The sequence below is a fragment of the Mytilus californianus genome, unplaced genomic scaffold, assembly GCF_021869535.1.
Source record: "Mytilus californianus isolate M0D057914Y unplaced genomic scaffold, xbMytCali1.0.p SCAF_52, whole genome shotgun sequence".
In the NCBI taxonomy this organism is placed as follows: Eukaryota; Metazoa; Mollusca; class Bivalvia; order Mytilida; family Mytilidae; genus Mytilus; species Mytilus californianus.
In genome coordinates, this window is record NW_026262704.1 from 2,302 (window position 1) to 20,716 (window position 18,415).

General features: G+C 31.1%; 1 protein-coding gene across 2 annotated transcripts; it reads right to left on the bottom strand.

Annotated features, from left to right (window-relative positions):
* Positions 1-700: 700 nt before the first annotated feature.
* On the bottom strand, positions 701-18,324 carry LOC127703854 (uncharacterized). 2 transcript variants are annotated; one of them, XM_052207933.1, is made up of 8 exons: positions 16,067-18,324; positions 14,781-14,970; positions 13,482-14,400; positions 12,629-12,731; positions 9,250-9,354; positions 7,368-7,499; positions 5,807-6,023; positions 701-4,854 (listed from the first exon to the last, which is right to left on the bottom strand). In XM_052207933.1, exons 4-8 carry the CDS (start codon positions 12,653-12,655, stop codon positions 4,493-4,495), a joined length of 843 nt encoding a protein of 280 aa, XP_052063893.1. In that variant the 5' UTR covers positions 12,656-12,731; positions 13,482-14,400; positions 14,781-14,970; positions 16,067-18,324; the 3' UTR covers positions 701-4,492. The 2 variants fall into 2 exon arrangements, with proteins under 2 accessions (XP_052063893.1, XP_052063892.1); XM_052207932.1 differs by lacking the exon at positions 16,067-18,324 and having other exon boundaries at positions 14,781-15,588.
* Between the last annotated feature and the right edge of the window lie 91 nt (positions 18,325-18,415).

Consider the following 18,415-nt stretch of genomic DNA (forward strand, 5'->3'; position numbering starts at 1 on the left):
TGTGCTGCGCACAGACCAGGTGAAAACTATAAATCCTGTGCGGCGCACAGACGAACTGAAGATTATAAATCCTGTGCGGCGCACAGACCAGGTGAAAACTATAAATCCTGTGTGGCGCACAAATCAAGTGAAGATTATAAATCCTGTGCGGCGCACATACCAAAGTGAAGATTATAAATCCTGTGCGACACACAGACCAGGTGAAGAATTAATATAAATCCTGTGTGGCGCACAGACAAAAAGAAGAATATAAATCTGGGACACACAGACCAGGTTAATAATATAAATTAATCCTGTGCTGTGCACATACCAGGTGAAGAATTTATATCTGTGTGTCACACAGACCAGGTGATGAATATAAACCCTGTGTGGCGCACAGACCAGACATAGTAATAAATCCTGTGTGCCGCACAGACAAGTTGATGGTAACAAAAATGAAAAATCCAGTGTGCTACACAGACCAGGTGATGATAACAAATACTGTGCAGTACACAAAATAGAGGACAATAACTGATCCTGTGAAACGCACTTAGTTGTAGTTTGAAATTAATCTGAATTTTCATACTTAGGTTGTTAAATTGTCTCATTGGCAATTTACACAGTTCTCGATTTTTGATCCTGAATGTCAAAATTATTTGGTTGTACTTTTAATGTACTTTGCCTGATCCTTCTTTGAACATACATGTAAAAAATTACAAAATGTCAGTACTATGATATTTTATTTCATATTTGTGTTTTTTACTCTCAATATATATTATTATTGTGTCACATGTTGAAATTACAAAAAATATAAGACAACTCTAATGCGGTAATGAGCATGAATATAATAAAAAATGAATATGTCCTCAATAATAATGATAAGCATTAACAATTCACAGAAAATTCATTACATCATCAAACTGGTGATGTGAGTTACATAGTAGTTTTTTTCAGTTAAAATGCAGATGCTGTATAATCCAAGATGTAAGCATGTGAAATTTACAAGGGGACATAATATTCAAGGCAAAATGAAGGCTGTTTAATTTTTTTCTCATTAATGACTTAGAAAATAACAGTTAAAAAAACATGTATAATGTTTATATAAACAGCAGAAATGGCTGCACGATGATGTTGCATTATGAATACACTACAAAGTAATCTAGCCTGAAACGGGAAATGGTGAAAAGCTTTAAATATATGATATTTGCTGCATTAAGCTAAAAAAAACTACCACATGGACCCCCATATTTTACTTTTGCAATTGGCTTGAAACTGCTTCAAGGATGTTAGAGCCAACAGTTTTCAATATTATAATTCTGTATGATATTACAAAATATAATAAACTGCTTCGCTGAATGCAGCTTGATACGCCCACAGAGGTCCAACCCTGAACAGTTTGGGCAAAAATGGACACAATATTCAAGCTTGATTCAGGTCTGAATTTGGATTGTAATTAAATATTTGACATATTATAGGTTTCTGAATAAATGTAGTCAAAGATCTTGAAATTGGTTGTATGAATTGAATTTATATTCAATTAAAGATTTCTTGCTGTTGTGCAATACTTAGTAAATCTGTTGTCAGACTATAAACAAATAAAGTTCAATTAATTCTCAATGTCATATTAGAAATATATGAAAATAAAAAGAGAGCTTACATCAATAGATATAAACAATTCACCAAAGTTTTATGAGAATTGGTGACAGCATTTTTGAGTTATTGTCCGAAAACTGGAAAATCACCCCTTTTTTAATGAATCAAACCCCATAACTCAAAAATGTAAAATGTAAAATTTATAACATTCGAAAGGGAGCTTACATCAATACATACAAACAATTCCCCAAAGTTTCATAAAAATTGCTGAAAGTATTTTCGAGTTTTTGTCCAAAAAACTGGAAAATTCCCCCTTTTTTTATGAATAAAACCCTGTAACTCGGAAACGTAAAATCTGAAATTTATGAAAATCGACAGGGAGCTCATGTCAATAGATATAAACAATTCACCACAATTTCTTGCAAGTTGGTGAAAGCATTCTTGTCTTATTGTCCAAAAACTGGAAAATCCCTCTTTTTTTAATGAATAAAACCCCATAACTCGGAAACGTAAAATCTAAATTTTATAAAAAACGAAAGGGAGCTCACGTCAATAGATATAAATCATTCACCAAAGTTTTATGCAAATTGGTTAAAGCATTTTTGAGTTAATGTCCGACATGTTGACGACGGACGGACAGACGGACAACGGTATACCATAATACGTCCCGTAAACGGGCTTATTAAAATGTGTAGTATCTATTCACTGGAATCTCGATAACAGTTTTTGAAAAGAAAACAAAAATCAATATAATATCTTTGAAAGTTAATCATGAAAATATTTTGTTCTTCTTTGCATATTACAGAAGTGCACATTAAACTTGACTTTCATTTAAAATTTTGAAAAAAATCTAATTGTAGGATCTTCACTGTGTGATGTTGCTTAAATTTCATAAGACTTAGTGTGAAATACATTTAATAACATTTATGACCATTAAATATATATGGAGAATGAAATATGAGTCTAAAAATGAAAAGGAAATGACAGTATGTATTCTACTCTTAACTATGAACAAATATACATTTGATTATTTCCCTGTGCATAGATCAAACAATTCATTTACATCTTTTTAGCAAAAAAAAAATCTGTTTAAGGCATTGGCAGAAATACAATTATCTGCAAAGTATTTATAAATTATCTACATCTATAATGAAAAAAAATATTGCATATATATATAAAACTTAATGAATTTCATTACTTAATTGATATGAAATAGAAAATTTCACAATTGACATGGATGTTAAAACTAAACTAGACAGGTACTGTGAGCACAAAGCTATACTGCCTGCCACTTGTTTTGTATTTGAAACCCCAAAATCAATTTGAACATAAAATAGAATAGATGCACAATGGCATTATAACTTGAGGAATTTGAGAAAGTTTCTTTAAGTTATGATTTGTGGTTTAGGAGGAGTAATGGATACAAAATGGGTATCCCCATAAAAGAAAATAGCAATGTCCATGTTTTGAAATCAGCTTAATACTAGTGTATATCAGAATAAATGTATATTTACAGTATTGCTAATTTGAACATTTTTATCGTTTATCGTTTAAGTCCATTGAGTAAATATTTTTTTAATTTTGTTGGATAATAAAAAAAATTTCACGTGATTCCACTGTTGATCCACTCAATATCTCATTTTAAGATAAATTGGTCAACTTCTATCTACTAAAATAATAATTTTTTTCAGATTTTTTTTTTAATCTATTACACTACAGGGTATGATGGAGCACAAAATAATGAAGCTCTTAGAAAAGTCAGTTTTTACAAGATTTGGAAGTAACTTATAAAATGCATTAAAGGTTTATTTTACTTTTCCAAAGGCAGTACTTTTGTAAGAGCTTTATCTAGAATAGATTTATGAAAATCAATAACTCTCTGGGCTTCCTCAGTAATTACAATATCAATATCAAAAGTTTGAGTTGAAGGTTCAGGAGCAGGTGGTTGTGTCTTGGCTTCCGATTCATCTCTATTAGCATGTTCAGGAGCAGGACGTTGTGAATGAATGTATGTTTTTTGTACATTTTTGTCTGACATTTAAGTCAAAGTAAATATTTTTGAATTTTGTTGGATAATAACAAAAATATCACGTGATTTCCACTGTTGATCCACTGAAAATCTCATTTTAAAATAAGTTGGTCAACTTCTATCTACTAAAGACTTGTGTAGTCCTTGTTTAATCTTAATTGATAATTCTATTTTTACAAAAGAAAATAATATTTTTTTTCAGATTGTTTTTTTTTTTTATCTATTACACTATAGGGTATGATGGAGCACAAAATAATGAAGCTTTTAGAAAAGTCAGTGTTTACAAGCTTTGGAAGTGATGTATAAATTACATTAAAGGTTTATTTTACTCTTCCAAAGGCAGTACTTTTGTAAGAGCTTTATCTAGAATAGATTTATGAAAATCAATAACTCTCTGGGCTTCCTCAGTAATTACAATTTCTTTTCCCTTAGTTTTAATAACAATATCAATATCAAAAGTTTGAGTTGAAGGTTCAGGAGCAGAAGGTTGTGTCTCGGCTTCCGATTCATCTCTAATTGCATGTTCAGGAGCAGGACGTTGTGAATGAATGTATATTTTTTGTACATTTTTGTCTGACATTTAAGTCAAAGTAAATATTTTTGAATTTTGTTGGAAAATAACAAAAATTTAGTGATTTCCACTGTTGATCCACTCAAAATCTCATTTTAAAATAAGTTGGTCAACTTCTATCTACTAAAGACTTGTGTAGTCCTTGTTTAATCTTAAATGATAATTCTATTTTTACAAAAGAAAATAATACTTTTTTTTCAGATTATTTTTTTTATCTATTACACTACAGGGTATGATGGAGCACAAAATAATGAAGCTTTTAGAAAAGTCAGTGTTTACAAGATTTGGAAGTGACTTATAAATTACATTAAAGGTTTATTTTACTCTTCCAAAGGCAGTACTTTTGTAAGAGCTTTATCTAGAATAGATTTATGAAAATCAATAACTCTCTGGGCTTCCTCAGTAATTACAATTTCCTTTCCCTTAGTTTTAATAATAATTTCAATATCAAAATTTGGAGTTGAAGGTTCAGGAGCAGGTGGTTGTGTCTCAGCTTCTGATTCATCTCTATTAGCATGTTCAGGAGCAGGTGGTTGTGTCTCAGCTTCTGATTCATCTCTATTAGCATGTTCAGGAGCAGGAGGTTGTGTCTCTTCTTCATTGTTACAAACTGGTCTTGTTGTTAGTGAATGACAGTATGCACTGAACACTTCCGGAACAAATTTTCTTCTGATTTTTTTTTCTGAAATAAAAGATATGTATTTAAATCATTTTTCACAATCAATGTCTAGGTCTTATTTAAGACTACTAATAGGAGAGCTTTTGATGTTGCCTCTGGAGTATTTTTTAATTTTTTCAATCTCTTTGGAATTCTAGTCAAAGAGATATTATGCCAATGAGGCCCAAATAGGGGAATTTACCCACATGTTGTATGTAAAGCCAAATTAACCCACATGTTATATTTAAAGCTATAGCTGCCATTTTGTTTTGACTGAAAATATGAAAGATCCATTTTTGAACTTCATGTCTTTAAAATGATTGAGACAAAAAAATAAGCTTCATCAGATATATCGCGTCAGAAGAAAACATTTTTGTAAAATGTAATTGGTAGACAATAGACAAGCTGGACATATGCCAAGTGATGACATAAGCTCACATGAATCTTTTACATCATATTGTGTTTTTAGTCAATTGTGAGAACTTAACTATAACAGATTTAAGGTGGGATAAATGCACTAGAAACATAATTAGCTGTTTTTTTCTGGATGCAACATTTAGTTTGAGTACAGTTTCTTAATTCAATCCAAACATCAAATGTTTTATTATAGTATGAATATATTTTTTAGACAGCTCCTTTGTTGTATATATGTATATTACTTGTTATACAAGTTACTTTGATGTAGTTCTTACAGAAAAACAGAATTTTCTTGTTAAAAATATTAACTATATATTGTTGTTGATGTATGTACAGTCAAACCTGAGACAGCCACCACCTCATGTATGCAATAACCTGTGTAAAAATGCTTTAATCAAGATACCCCTTGTATTGTATTCTATCTGAAATGAACCCATAAATATAAAGACCACCTGTACATTTTCACTAGATGCTTGCTCTTCCTTGAAAGATCATGATTTCTTAAGACAGGTTTGACTGTACATATGATTCCTTTATTTAAAAATAGTTATGTTCTTACCAACTAGCTCTTCAATTTTATTTGAAACCTCAGGGTACACTCTGTATGCCTCTTCCCAATTGTCTTTTCCAACTGCTTGACATAAAAATGTCTGCAAGCTTTTTCTTGCCTTTAGCCTATAGACATTTCCTGCCGTCTTGTCCAATCCCTCTTCAGAAGCAAGGCTTAGATAAGAAAATGTTGTCTCCTCAGAAAGACCTTGTAAAGCCCGGAATAGCTGTAACAGAAAATGGTTTTTACGGTAATATAATTAACAAAATTGAATAATTCAGATGATTTAAGGTAGATCATAAGTATAAATTTTTTGAGATAGAATTTTCTTATACTTTGCCAGAATGAAGATTTTACTATGCTTTTTTCAAAAATATAATGAAAAGTGCTATTTTTCAAGCTATGAGTCGTTGAAAATTGCCTTAATTTGGTAAGATTGTTCATGAAAAAACACATTTGTGTGCATAAAAAAAATTCTATGAGATATAATTTTGAAATAAATTGTGAGAAGATAGGTTTTATAATATGTTTTGAGAAAATAAAAAGAAAAAATGGTGTCACCGAACTTGTTTTCTTGCTACAAGTATAAATTAAAAATTTCCCTATCAGTCTAGTATAATTTTTTTACTAAAAGAGTTATCTCTCCTTAAATGGCTCATTTGAGAAAAATGATTCTAAAAACAAAAAAAAATGATATTTGTTTAAATATTTTGTATAATACAATAATTCCCCAAGTTTTCTTTATATAAATAAACAGTCTAAACATTAAATTGCAAATCTGTCTCCAAATTTGCAGATTTAGGCAAATAACTAGACCCATTTTGTACTGTGATTGTACAATCCAAGATGGCGGTATACCATGAATCTACCTTAAATAAAAGTTGTAGGGTGTAGTAAATTTAATAATTCTTTACATAGAGTGTCATGTGGTGACCCGGTCACCCCCTATGGATCAGTAGGGGTTATTAAATTTCATAGGTGATTCATGACGTCACGTCTATTGTTAATGGTGATGTCATCTATTAATGTTGTCTTATTGCTTATTTTTCTACAAAACGCTGCAGAAAAAGTCCTACAGCCTCATCTATGAATTTTACTAACCCTCTATGGATCTGTAGGGGGTCAGTAGGGAACCATATAACTTATAACGCACAGCTAAATTAGGGCTAGGCCCCCATTTCATAGTCTAATTAATATTGAAAATGACGGGCATCAGTGCACAGTAGACATATTTTCTTGTTATTTCTACTGTTGGCAGTATTTCGTTCTTTTTCATTTCACATACCATGGACAGCTTGATTTACAAATCAAAGTGTAAAACCATGAACAGTTGGGGCAGGTTTGAGATTATATAAAAAAAAAATACCATGTCTCAAATCGGATTGAAGATTAAATCATTGACACATCATATGTTTCTGAGACATTGCCAATATGATTTATATAGATTTAGAAAATTTACAGGTAATAAGTGACAACCTTAGACAGAAGAAATCTAATGTATGACAAGCCACTTTTGTGAAAGGCACAAACTTTCAGATTTTGTTAGAAAATAAACATATGTTTTACAAACCTTTTGTGGAATATTCTTCTGGCATCCCTGTTTAGCTTCAAATCTTTTCACTAAACTTATAAAAGATATATAACATCTCTCTGAGTAGGACGCCATGCTTTTAATTGTGCTACAGCTGTCTTCAGTTATGTTCTGGAGGGGAAAAAATATAACATAATGCCAATGTAGAATTAAGAAATTTTACATTCATCCTAAAATTTGCTACAAAGACTATTTCAGGTAAATACTTCATAAAACTAAGTAGCATGGTAACCATATGGTTAATAAGACAAATTGTTTTTATTCCATTTTTCAGTTTTAAAATAAAAAAAATAGGAAGTAGGAGTTATTTGATCCAACTGACCCTAAAATATTATGATCACTCATGTTTAAAACACTGGACCATGTTCTATACACTCTTCAAATCTTTGACTTCTTGGGCATTTGTCATCATATTTTCACACTCATGAAATATATCTCAGATATTTACTATGCATTCTAATGCAAGGTTATTCTTTTGCTTTGTGAACAAAGTCATGTTCTTATTCCCATAAAATGTGGGGTCTGTGCATGTTTGACGTCAAAATTAAAACTGCAACGCAGGTTGTATTTCGACAAACAGACATTTTGATGATGTTTCTAGCTAAGAAATTAAATGAAATCATTTTCGAAGTAAGTTTACATGTTTCAATTAATTTCTAACATAGTGAAACAGTTCCTTTTTTTTAATGTTTGTGCTTCATATAAAAATGGCTGCTGTGTTATATGGGTCTGCCTTGATGTACAAAAGTTCAAATTTGTCTTATAAGAATTGAAATAATTTTATCCCCGGCTTAGTATATTTCTAGGATTTTGATTGGTTAATGCACGTCGTTACAAAACCCATAGCCCCTGGGTGTTGCTAACCCATATACCCAGACGTTGCTAACCATTATCCCGGGGAACTTCACACAAGTTTTTCCATGCATGGTTGCTCCTTGTGAAATATTGAATTCTGTAGATTATCCTTGATGTCTGTAATTAAATATTTAATTCATTAACGATTTTGTCCTATAATGCCGATCATTTACACTCATTTCATTAAATGCATCACTTGACTGCCACATTGTCAAGGAATGGGACTATTGACCTAGCTATGCAAATGACCCACGTTGACGTCACACCATCTATGACGTAACTCTCACAACATTGAGCTTCAAATTTGACTCAATCCAGTTTCTCGGTCTCCGGATTAAAAACGTCTTATATTTGACTACCTGTAGGGTTCTACCCTACACCCCTTAAAAGTATGTCAAATTGCCAAATTTCAATAAAACTTTTTTAGATAATGAAAAAAACATTGTTTTCACATTACACTTTGTACCCAAATTTCCCTAAAACTCTTCCAATTCTGACTAAGAACAGGGATAAATTCGTTATCTACGTTCATATCCGTAGATATGGGTATTTCAAAGTACCCTGTACTGGTGTACTTCAGGGTGTTAAAATACCCATATCTACCCTTCATAACACCCTTCAATACCCTGTACACCCTTCGGCTGCGCCTCAGGGAGTACTGGTGTACTTCAGGGTGTTAAAATACTCATATCTACGGATATGAACGTAAATAACTTATAATATCATGCCATGCTGAGAATATGTTAATTTTAACATGGATAGGCATTTTACACTTTGCATACGCTCGATATAAATATGTTGAAAATATAATGCCTACCCATGTAAAATGAGCATAGATCACAGTATGAAATAATTATTTCTTAACATGAATAAGAACTTAGTAAACTATAAAAATTGTTTCACAATAGAAAGGCCTTATTTAAAGGTAATTTGACTCATATTCGTTTTTTTTCTCCAAAATGTCGGTCACAAATGTCTTAATTAGTGACTGCCTAAGATCACTTACTGTTTTATTAATATCTGTCTGCATATTAATTTTTCTAATTTGTTCCACCAATTCTTTACCCTTATAACCAGCTTTAAAATACAGCCTGGCCTGTTCTACTTTTTGCTACAATATAAGAAGTAAACCAATTAAATTTTACAACCTAAAATTTATTTGTAAATGGTATTATTTTTTAATGATTGTCTTCTTCATTGTATGCTATGTGTGTTTCTATTAGTGTTGGCAGAGTACTGTAAATTCAGAAATTATTGCGTGCATTTATTATTGTGATTTTTCAAGAATGGACAAAAATGCGAGTTAAATTAGGGGACGACCATTTGATATTCTGGGGGGGGCCAGGAGGATTTTGAAAATAAATAACTCAGCCTTGATAATCACTAAAATAAATGGTTTGTTCTGTGGTAGTTTGAAAATAAATAACCTGACTTGCAATGTATTAAAAATAAATAACTCGGCAGGTCTATTTGAGAGCATGAGATTGCACCAGATTCTTCATAAAATCCAACTTTTTTTTCAAAAAAAATCGGGAATCACTTCCCAAATCTTTGAATAATAAAAGTATAAATATTATTTAAAATACTTGAAATGTCTGAAAAATGAGGTTTCATTTAACTTGAGGTATATTGTCTCAGGAACACTTACAAATGTAACTCACTTTTATTACATATGGCAGTAACTACATTCAGGCAAATGCCTCATGTAGGAAATTTCAAAACCAAAAGCTTGTCTTCATATCAAATTGTTTTCACGGCAAGTGTCTTGCAAGAAGCAAGTTCTGTTCTCCCTCAGACGTAGCTCCTGGTTTTTGGGGATCAATGTTTCTTATTTATTTGTCTTTTGTTCATTGATTACCCTTCTGTATTCTGTTAGTATTGCATTCCTTTTGTAATTTAGTAATTTTGTTATTAACTTGATCAAGAGTTTAAAAAAAACAGCAGCCACATACTTAAACTATGTGAATTAAATTTTTGCTTTATCTTTGTCTTTTGATGTTGTTCCTAAAAACTTAATCTATACATGTTACTTTGAGACCAAAATATTGTCAAAAAATGATTAAAACAGAACTTTCAATATCAGATTAAAAAAGGGTATGGGAAACACATTTTGCATCATTAGTTCTATAGCAACTTGGGGCCTTCAGCGGCTCGAAAACCCTTCAAATTTTTTTTAGCCTCGCTCCGCTCGGCATAAATGATTTGTAATACTTTTAAAAGACACTAATTACAGCCAAACTTTACTATCTTGTATGTATGCAATACATGTATATGCAGTTGGGAATTCAGAAGATTCATTTCTACAGATGATGATGATTAATTCTGATTAAATGGTACATAATGATTGGACTATTCATGTATTATTTATAATAAAAAATGAATTTAAAAATTGTATGTTTTCAAATATTATAAATATAGTTGTGAAAATAAATAATCAGTCCCTTGCTTTACGGTAATGAAAATGAAAAATCTTGCTTCAACAGTGCAGAAAATAGATAATCTGTCCTCTTAGTTTACAAAAATAAATAACCGATCAAAAACAAATCCTCCTGGCCCCCCCCAGAATATCAAATGGTCGTCCCCTTATTGCAATTTAAAAAAAAAATGCCTACAATGATTACAGATCCATGATTCAGTTATGACAATGTGAGTTCTTATTATTGCGATACCCATCCAGTCGCATTATTCGCAATAATAAATAAAATGCTTCCCTGAGCGCAGCCTGATACGACCGCAGAGGTCGAACCCTGAACAGTTGGGGCAAATTTGGACACAATATTCAAGCTTGATACTGTCCTAATTTGGATTGTGATCAAATTTTTGACATAATATAGGTTTCTGACACAAAATAAATGTGGACAAATCTATTGCGCAATACTGTGCAATTGAAGATTTCTTCTTAAAACTTTTCAAAAATTCGAAATTTGAAAAATTTTGAAAAAATAATTGAAAAAAAATTCCCCCCCCCCCCAACTTTTTAGAACCCCCCTTGGAGCAATAACCCAAAAACTCAATCCCAGCCTTTCCTTTGTAGTATGGAACCTTGTAGTACAATTTCAGAGAGATCCATACACTTAAGCACAAGTTATTTGTCTGGAAACTAGAAAAATGCTTGTTTTTGGCCCCTTATTCCTACATGTTTGGGGCAATTAACCCCAAACTCAATCCCAGCTTTCCCTTTGTTATATGGAACCTTGTGTTACAATGTCAGAGAGAGAAATACACTTACACACAAGTTATTGTCTGGAAACTAGAAAAATGCTTGTTTTTTGCCCCTTATTGCCCCTTAATTCCTACACTATTGGCCCCATAGCCCCTAAAATGAATCCCAACCTTCTACTTGTGGTATTAAACATTGTGGTACAATTTCAGAGCAATCAAAATACTTATACACAAGTTATTATCCTGAAACTAGAAAAATGCTTGTTTTTGGCCCCTAATTCCTAAACGGTTGGGACCACCATCCCCAAAATCAATCCCAACCTTCCTTTTATAGTATTGAACCTTCTTAAAATATTTCATAGAGATCCATTCACTTAAACTTAAGTTATTGTCCGGAAACCAATGTGTCTTCGGACGACGACGACATCATACCATTATACGATCCCCAAAAATTTTTTGCGGTCGTAAAAAAAACTCGCAATAATTTCTGAATTTACAGTATTATGGTCAACATGTTGGACATTACATAGGTTAACAAAATTCTTATGACGTCATACTGGAATGTGCAAAGACAAAATCAACATTTCATGGAATTTTGATTTATACTCATTAAGAGTGTTGACCATAAGACTAAGAGAAATAGGTTAAACAACTTGTGAAAATTGAATATCACTTGATATCAACTATCGCTATAATTTAATTTAAATAGTTATAATAAACCAGCCAAAGGCTCTTTTTTGTTATATTATTGAAATTAAATAACTCGAGTTGATATCAAGCGATATCCAATTCTCATTTGTTATGAAACCGATAATTATTTTTTTAAGCCAATTCTTAAATTGATATTTTACATGGGTTTGCATCAATATTTATGGGGATATACGGTATAACCCAAGTAACAGCATAGTTTAAAATCATTGCATAGTACATACCAATGGTAAAATAACCACATACATTATTTTTGGAAGATGGCTTATCAAAATTTTTTGAATATATAATTATTCATTATACATAAGACAGAGTGTGAAAATCAAATCAGGACTGTGAGGAGATTTGCAAATTAAATGGTCCTGAGTTCTGAGCATAAGATCATTATTTGCTATGCACTTCAAATTTTGGAATGAAACTATAGGAAGTTCAATTTTGCTATGATTTTACTGAATATGAAATCTAAAAATAAGTTGATTAAAAGTGGGAAATTGGTTAATGGTAAAAAGACTTACTTGAAATGTCACTGGTAAAGTTGACATTTGAAAGTTATGTCTGTTGCCTAACAGTCTTGCTTCCTCTGGTGTTAAACCAACATAAACTGACACATCTAGTTCACTGCAAAGGAATAACTAAATAATGAATTAACATCCAATATTTGTGACGCTACGCCTATGGAATTTAGTCTTGCTCAAGTTATGCATGCACACTCTTTGAGTGTTTTTCTATATTTGAAAAAAAAACTTTTGTGGGTCAAAATCTAACAAGAGTGCACACGCTGAAATGTCTCGCCTTCTTTACTAATCATTGATATTATGTTAATAGTCCTAAATATAAATCTTTATTACAACTGTCACATAAACTTAACACTAACCAAGTAAACTAAACATTGACCAATGAACCATGAAAATGAGGTCAAGGTCAGATGAACCATGCTAGGCAGGCATGTACAGCTAACATTTCTTCCATACAACAAATATAGTTGACCTATTGCTTATAGTTTAAGAAAAACAGACCAAAACACAAAACTTAACACTGAGCAACGAACCTTGAAAATGAGGTCAAGGTCAAATAAAACCTGCGTGACTGACATATAGATCATAAAATATTTCCATACACCAAATATAGTTGAAATATTGCAAAAGTCACATGCTCGACAAAAACCAATATTTTATAACATTTCAATTTCAGCTATATTCATAGTTTTTACCAAGTTTTTTATTTAATCAACTAATTTAAAACTTATTGTAAGTCATGTTATCATGCATCAGATTATATATATGTCATAATAACCTAATTAAATTTATTTACAATTACATTGCTACTGTAAAAGTTGATAAAAACAAAAAAGTGATAAAACCAATTTACCCAATTCCTTTGATTCCTTCTTCTTGCAATCCCTTGATAGCAGCCACAAGGTGATTACCACCAAGCAAATAAAGGGTAAAATCAGTTGATGTTATCTGTGAATTACTCTCTAGGAGTTTACTTCTAAAATTTTCAGGATCTGAACACTGAAATAAATGTTGATATGCATATTGAAATTTCTCATTATTTTTAAGGTGTATATGGTAGCTTAAGTAGTAATATGAAAAGAATTTTGTATTTTGAAACAGTCCTGTGTATTTTAGTTATATTTTGTACTTATAAAAAACTTAACCTTAAGAGTGTAAATTATTGTGGTAATAAGCATTGTGTATAAGTTTTATAACATTTTGTAGAGGCAAACAAAAGTTAGAGAACGGAAACGAAAAATTCAGCAATTTTTCCATTTGTAAAGGGGCATAACTCTAGAATGGTAAAAGTGACGCCACCCAAATTCAAACTTGACCTGTGTTTTGTGATAATAAGCGTTGTGTATAAGTTTCATAACATTTGGTTGAGGCAAACTAAAGTTAGAGAACGGAAACCAATATTGGGACGGACGAACGGACGGACGGACAAGGGGAAAACTTAATGCCCCCTCCGCTATGACGGGGGAGGGGGCATAAAAAATGTTCACTTATTCTTGATCTGTTACTCATCATTAATCAACTGTTATACATTATTTTAAATAAATTATGCAAACTGCAAATATTACAGTCGGAGAATTTTTTTTTCTTTCAAATATTAGTATTTAAAAGTACCTGAGATGGGTCCACTAGCACAGGCAGATGTGTCCCCTGTGGGATTGCTGCTTGCTCACGTATTTTATTTCTTATCTCTACAACCCAGTCCTCCCTTACTGTCCTGCATAAATATTCCTGTGGTGGGCTAGAAAGGGTCTTAGCGTCAACAGTAAATTCACCTATTAAAGCACAAATAATAATGACTTATAATAATTACATGTAGTACAAAATTTCTTTGATTTACACTTTCTGATAATGATAATAATCAATTGCAGGCTTCCTTAATATGACCACAGTGATATTATAAAGTCAATTACAAAAGCTTTATAAAATTGAGAATGGAATTATCTATTAATTACCATTTTATATGCAGATCACAAAATCCATGCAAATTCTTTTTTTTACATTATCAACTTATCATGATTAAAAAAAAAAAATTGTAATTGTTTTCAATTTAAGATAATATAATGATATCTATATATACATAAAACTTTAAGAACCAAATTATCTTTAAATTTCATACTGTTCATATGCTAGTTAAAAATTTCAAATAAATTACCAATCAATTTATCATCTTCAACAGATTTACCAAAACTCGGCTCAATATGCGTTACTGCTGGCAGCCTGTTCTGTTTTTCTTTGGTTAATTGTCTGGACGGTTTGGGCTGAAACCTTTTAATCACTTCACTAGAACCTGTATATTTGTCTTTGCCAAGTTTTAGCCCCTTCTTCTGACCAATGAAATAAATCTACAAAAAAAAATGCATATGCTTATCATGATATGTTACTTGTACATTATAGAATACAGAATTGAATCGGTGAATGTGTCAATTATATATATATACCATTATTACTGATTTTTTATTTTCAATAATCATAATTAATAATAAAATTATACATGTATGTATTAGTCTCTGTAGTGTGTGTCATTTAAATGCTATATCGATCAAGTATATAATTCTTTCCCTTAGAGTGGTGATTGTTCTTTTGTTCTTTTGCATTTGATTATTAGTTTAATGTTATAATTATGTTGCCCATTGTACTTGTAGGACCTTTACTTAGGAATAAATTTTAATTTATTCCTGTCTATATGCCCACCAAAACATATTCAGGAGATTTGTTTACCATAAAATTGCAAAATTTGTAAAAGAGCCTGTGGCTTAAAAAATAGTCCCAGTATAAGTTTTCTAATATTTAGGAGAAACCACCATCATTCGACATTTTAATAAACAACTACATATTTATTCTAATAATCATGTAGATAATTTGCCAGGAATAAATTTCCAAAAGGATTAACAGTACATTTACAAATTAATTAACGGGAGGGTTATTTATATATCCTTCGATATTTATATACCTTCTAAAAATAGAACTCCATAATAAACACATGTAAAAATACGAGTTGCTTAATATGTATGTAGATTATAATAAATTTATAAAATCCTTTAACTTAATTACATTTTGTACATCATTAAGGGTGTTGTCTTATTGTTAATAACGCATGCAAATCAACTAAATGTATGTGTTGCGTACAATATTTTTCTGTAGGCACGCCTACTTGGAATTTTTGTAAGTTTAATTTTAACTTTTGACACATGCGCAGGTCTAGTTGTGGAATGTTGTCTAACATTCATTTCGACATCTAACATAAGTAGCGATGTTCTTAATAAATATATTAGAATCAAATTATAAAATCGGACATTTAAACATTATTTTAAGTTTAATATGATAAAAAATATATTTGAATACTGTGCGAATGTGGATATAGACTTATAGTTGTAATTTTAGCGAACACGCAGGTTCTTGGGTTAGCCTAAAGCCGACTGATTTCTTATAAATTCTTACCAAATAGACAAATTTACACTCTTTGACGGATTTAACCTTCGGATATTTCTTTCCATTTTCATCAACTGCTTGTTTGCTACCAATTTTTACAACCCCTGCGTCTATCTTCCACATCTTGAGTTTGATTGTTGACAGACGTACAGCTGCACGTGACCGATTTACAACCACAACACAAACAAAACGAGCGAAGTAGTTCCATCAACGATGCGCGAATTCATATGCTGTTGCCGACATTAGCATGTTTTGAAGTAAAACGCAAATATATTATTTCATTTACTTTGTTGAAATTACATCAAATTAATATCTGGAGTAAAAACATCTTTAGAAATTACTAATATTACTCCACGAACGAAAATAGAACTGGGAAATCAGCACGCGATCATGGCTTCCAGATCGTCTGAAGGAATGGCAGATTCTGATGATTATTTTAATTCTTTAGAAGATGTAATAGGTAAGACTTGGTGCCCAAAAAGCATTTACACATTTACAATACTGGTATTTCAAATAAGAATAATGTATGGCCAGTTGAGACAGTTTGTAATATGCCTGTGTCAGTGTGTAACGTTTGGTACACCTAAATCGCCAAATTACAAGGAATGAAAGTTCCCATATTTCCTACGAAACTTCAGTGAATAAAATTTGCTCCTGCCTGTTACAGCTACAAAACGTTTTTCTCATCCATACAAGTAAATTTTCCATCAGAATTTACAATAACACAATAATTTGAACCAAACTTGGACAGAAGCTTCTTAGTATTACTGTCAAAAAAGATAGTATCTAGAGGAAAATATAAAAATAAGCGAGAAACCTTACAAATGTTTATAAAAAATAATTGAGGTCGTTGCACCATTGCTATGGATGAAATTTTCAGCAATTAAAAAAAAAGAAGCATAAAATGTATTTGCTTATTTAGGATAAAATACTCATAGAGCTGATTTGAAATGGTTGAGAAAAAAAACTGCAAAATTATCCACTATAAACACAACATAGAAAAAAAGAAGACCTAAGCCACACTCAGACTGGAAAAAAGAACCTTTATTAGATATACAATATTGCTGTATTTTGTACTAAATATATGATAAACATGAATATATAGAATGTATCTTTGTTGTATATAATCAAATAACCATCACTTGAAGTTAACTAATCAAAGATTCACCTCATTTTTATACATGTACAACCTCTTTTTTTATCTATGTACATGGGTATAAAAAGAGGTGAAATTTTCCACGTACAGAAACACTCAATAAATATTAAATATGCTTTGAAACACCAAAGATATATTTTTATGACTCAGAATTTTTTTAATGCAATAAAATATGGGCTTAAGAGAGCTACCATTTGATTTTTATTGGGGGAGCTACATTTTTTGTAGGATGAAAAATTTTGTCCTTCGTTTTCTTTTTTTGTAGTTGTAATCTGTCCTGCCTTATTACATGCTCCCTTCTGATTTTTATAAAATTTAGATTTTAAGTTTCCCAATTATGGGGTTTTATTCATTAAAAAAGGGGTATTTTCCAATTTTTGGACAATAACTCAAAAATGCTTTCAGCAGTTTTCATGAAACTTTGGTGAATTGTTTATATCTTTTGACGTATGCTCCCTTTCGATTAACATAAATTTTAGATTTTACATTTCAGAGTTATGTGATTTAATTTTGCATTTTTTTGTTACTATCTTGCATATTATAATAGATAGAGATAAACTGTAAACAGCAAAATTGTTCAGCAAAGTAAGATCTACAAATAAGTCAACATGACCAAAATGGTGAATTGACCCCAAAAAAAGTCATTGCCCTTTAAAGTCAATTTTTCACATTTTTTTGTAAATTTTAATTTCTTCCAAAAATCCTCTTTGAAACTCCTTGGGGGTTAAATAAAGTTTTTGGCTTATATCTCTGAAACAAAAGCATTTACAGCAATCTGACATTGAAAAAAAAATGTTCATCAGTTCAAGATCTATCTGCCCTGAAATTTTCAGACACATCAGACAACCTGTTGATCGGTTACTGCCCAAAATTGGTAATTTTAAGTAAACTTTGCAGTTTTTGGTTAATTTCTTGAAAAGGATAATAGATATAGAGATAAGCAGTAAACAGCTTAATTGTCCAGCAAAGTAAGATCAACAAATAAGACAACATTACCAAAATGGTAAATTGACCCTTTAGGAGTTATTGCCCTTCATAATTTTTTGTAAACTTTTGTAATCATTTACAAAAATCTTATCCTCTACAACTACTATGACATATTTTACCAAACTTGGCCACAATCGTCATTTAAGTATCTAGTTATTAAAACGTGTCGGAAGACCCAGCTGGCTAATATTATCAACATAGCTGACATGACTAAA

What these genes read in the sequence shown, in the direction of transcription:
- LOC127703854 (XM_052207933.1), bottom strand. Translation starts at nt 12,655, where the DNA reads ATGTCAACTTTACCAGTGACATTTCAA. An exon ending in CTTTACCAGTGACATTTCAA is followed by an intron (nt 9,355 to 12,628) that starts GTAAGTCTTTTT and finishes CTTATATTGTAG; the next exon opens with CAAAAAGTAGAACAGGCCAG. An exon ending in AGAAGAATATTCCACAAAAG is followed by an intron (nt 6,024 to 7,367) that starts GTTTGTAAAACA and finishes TTTCTGTTACAG; the next exon opens with CTATTCCGGGCTTTACAAGG.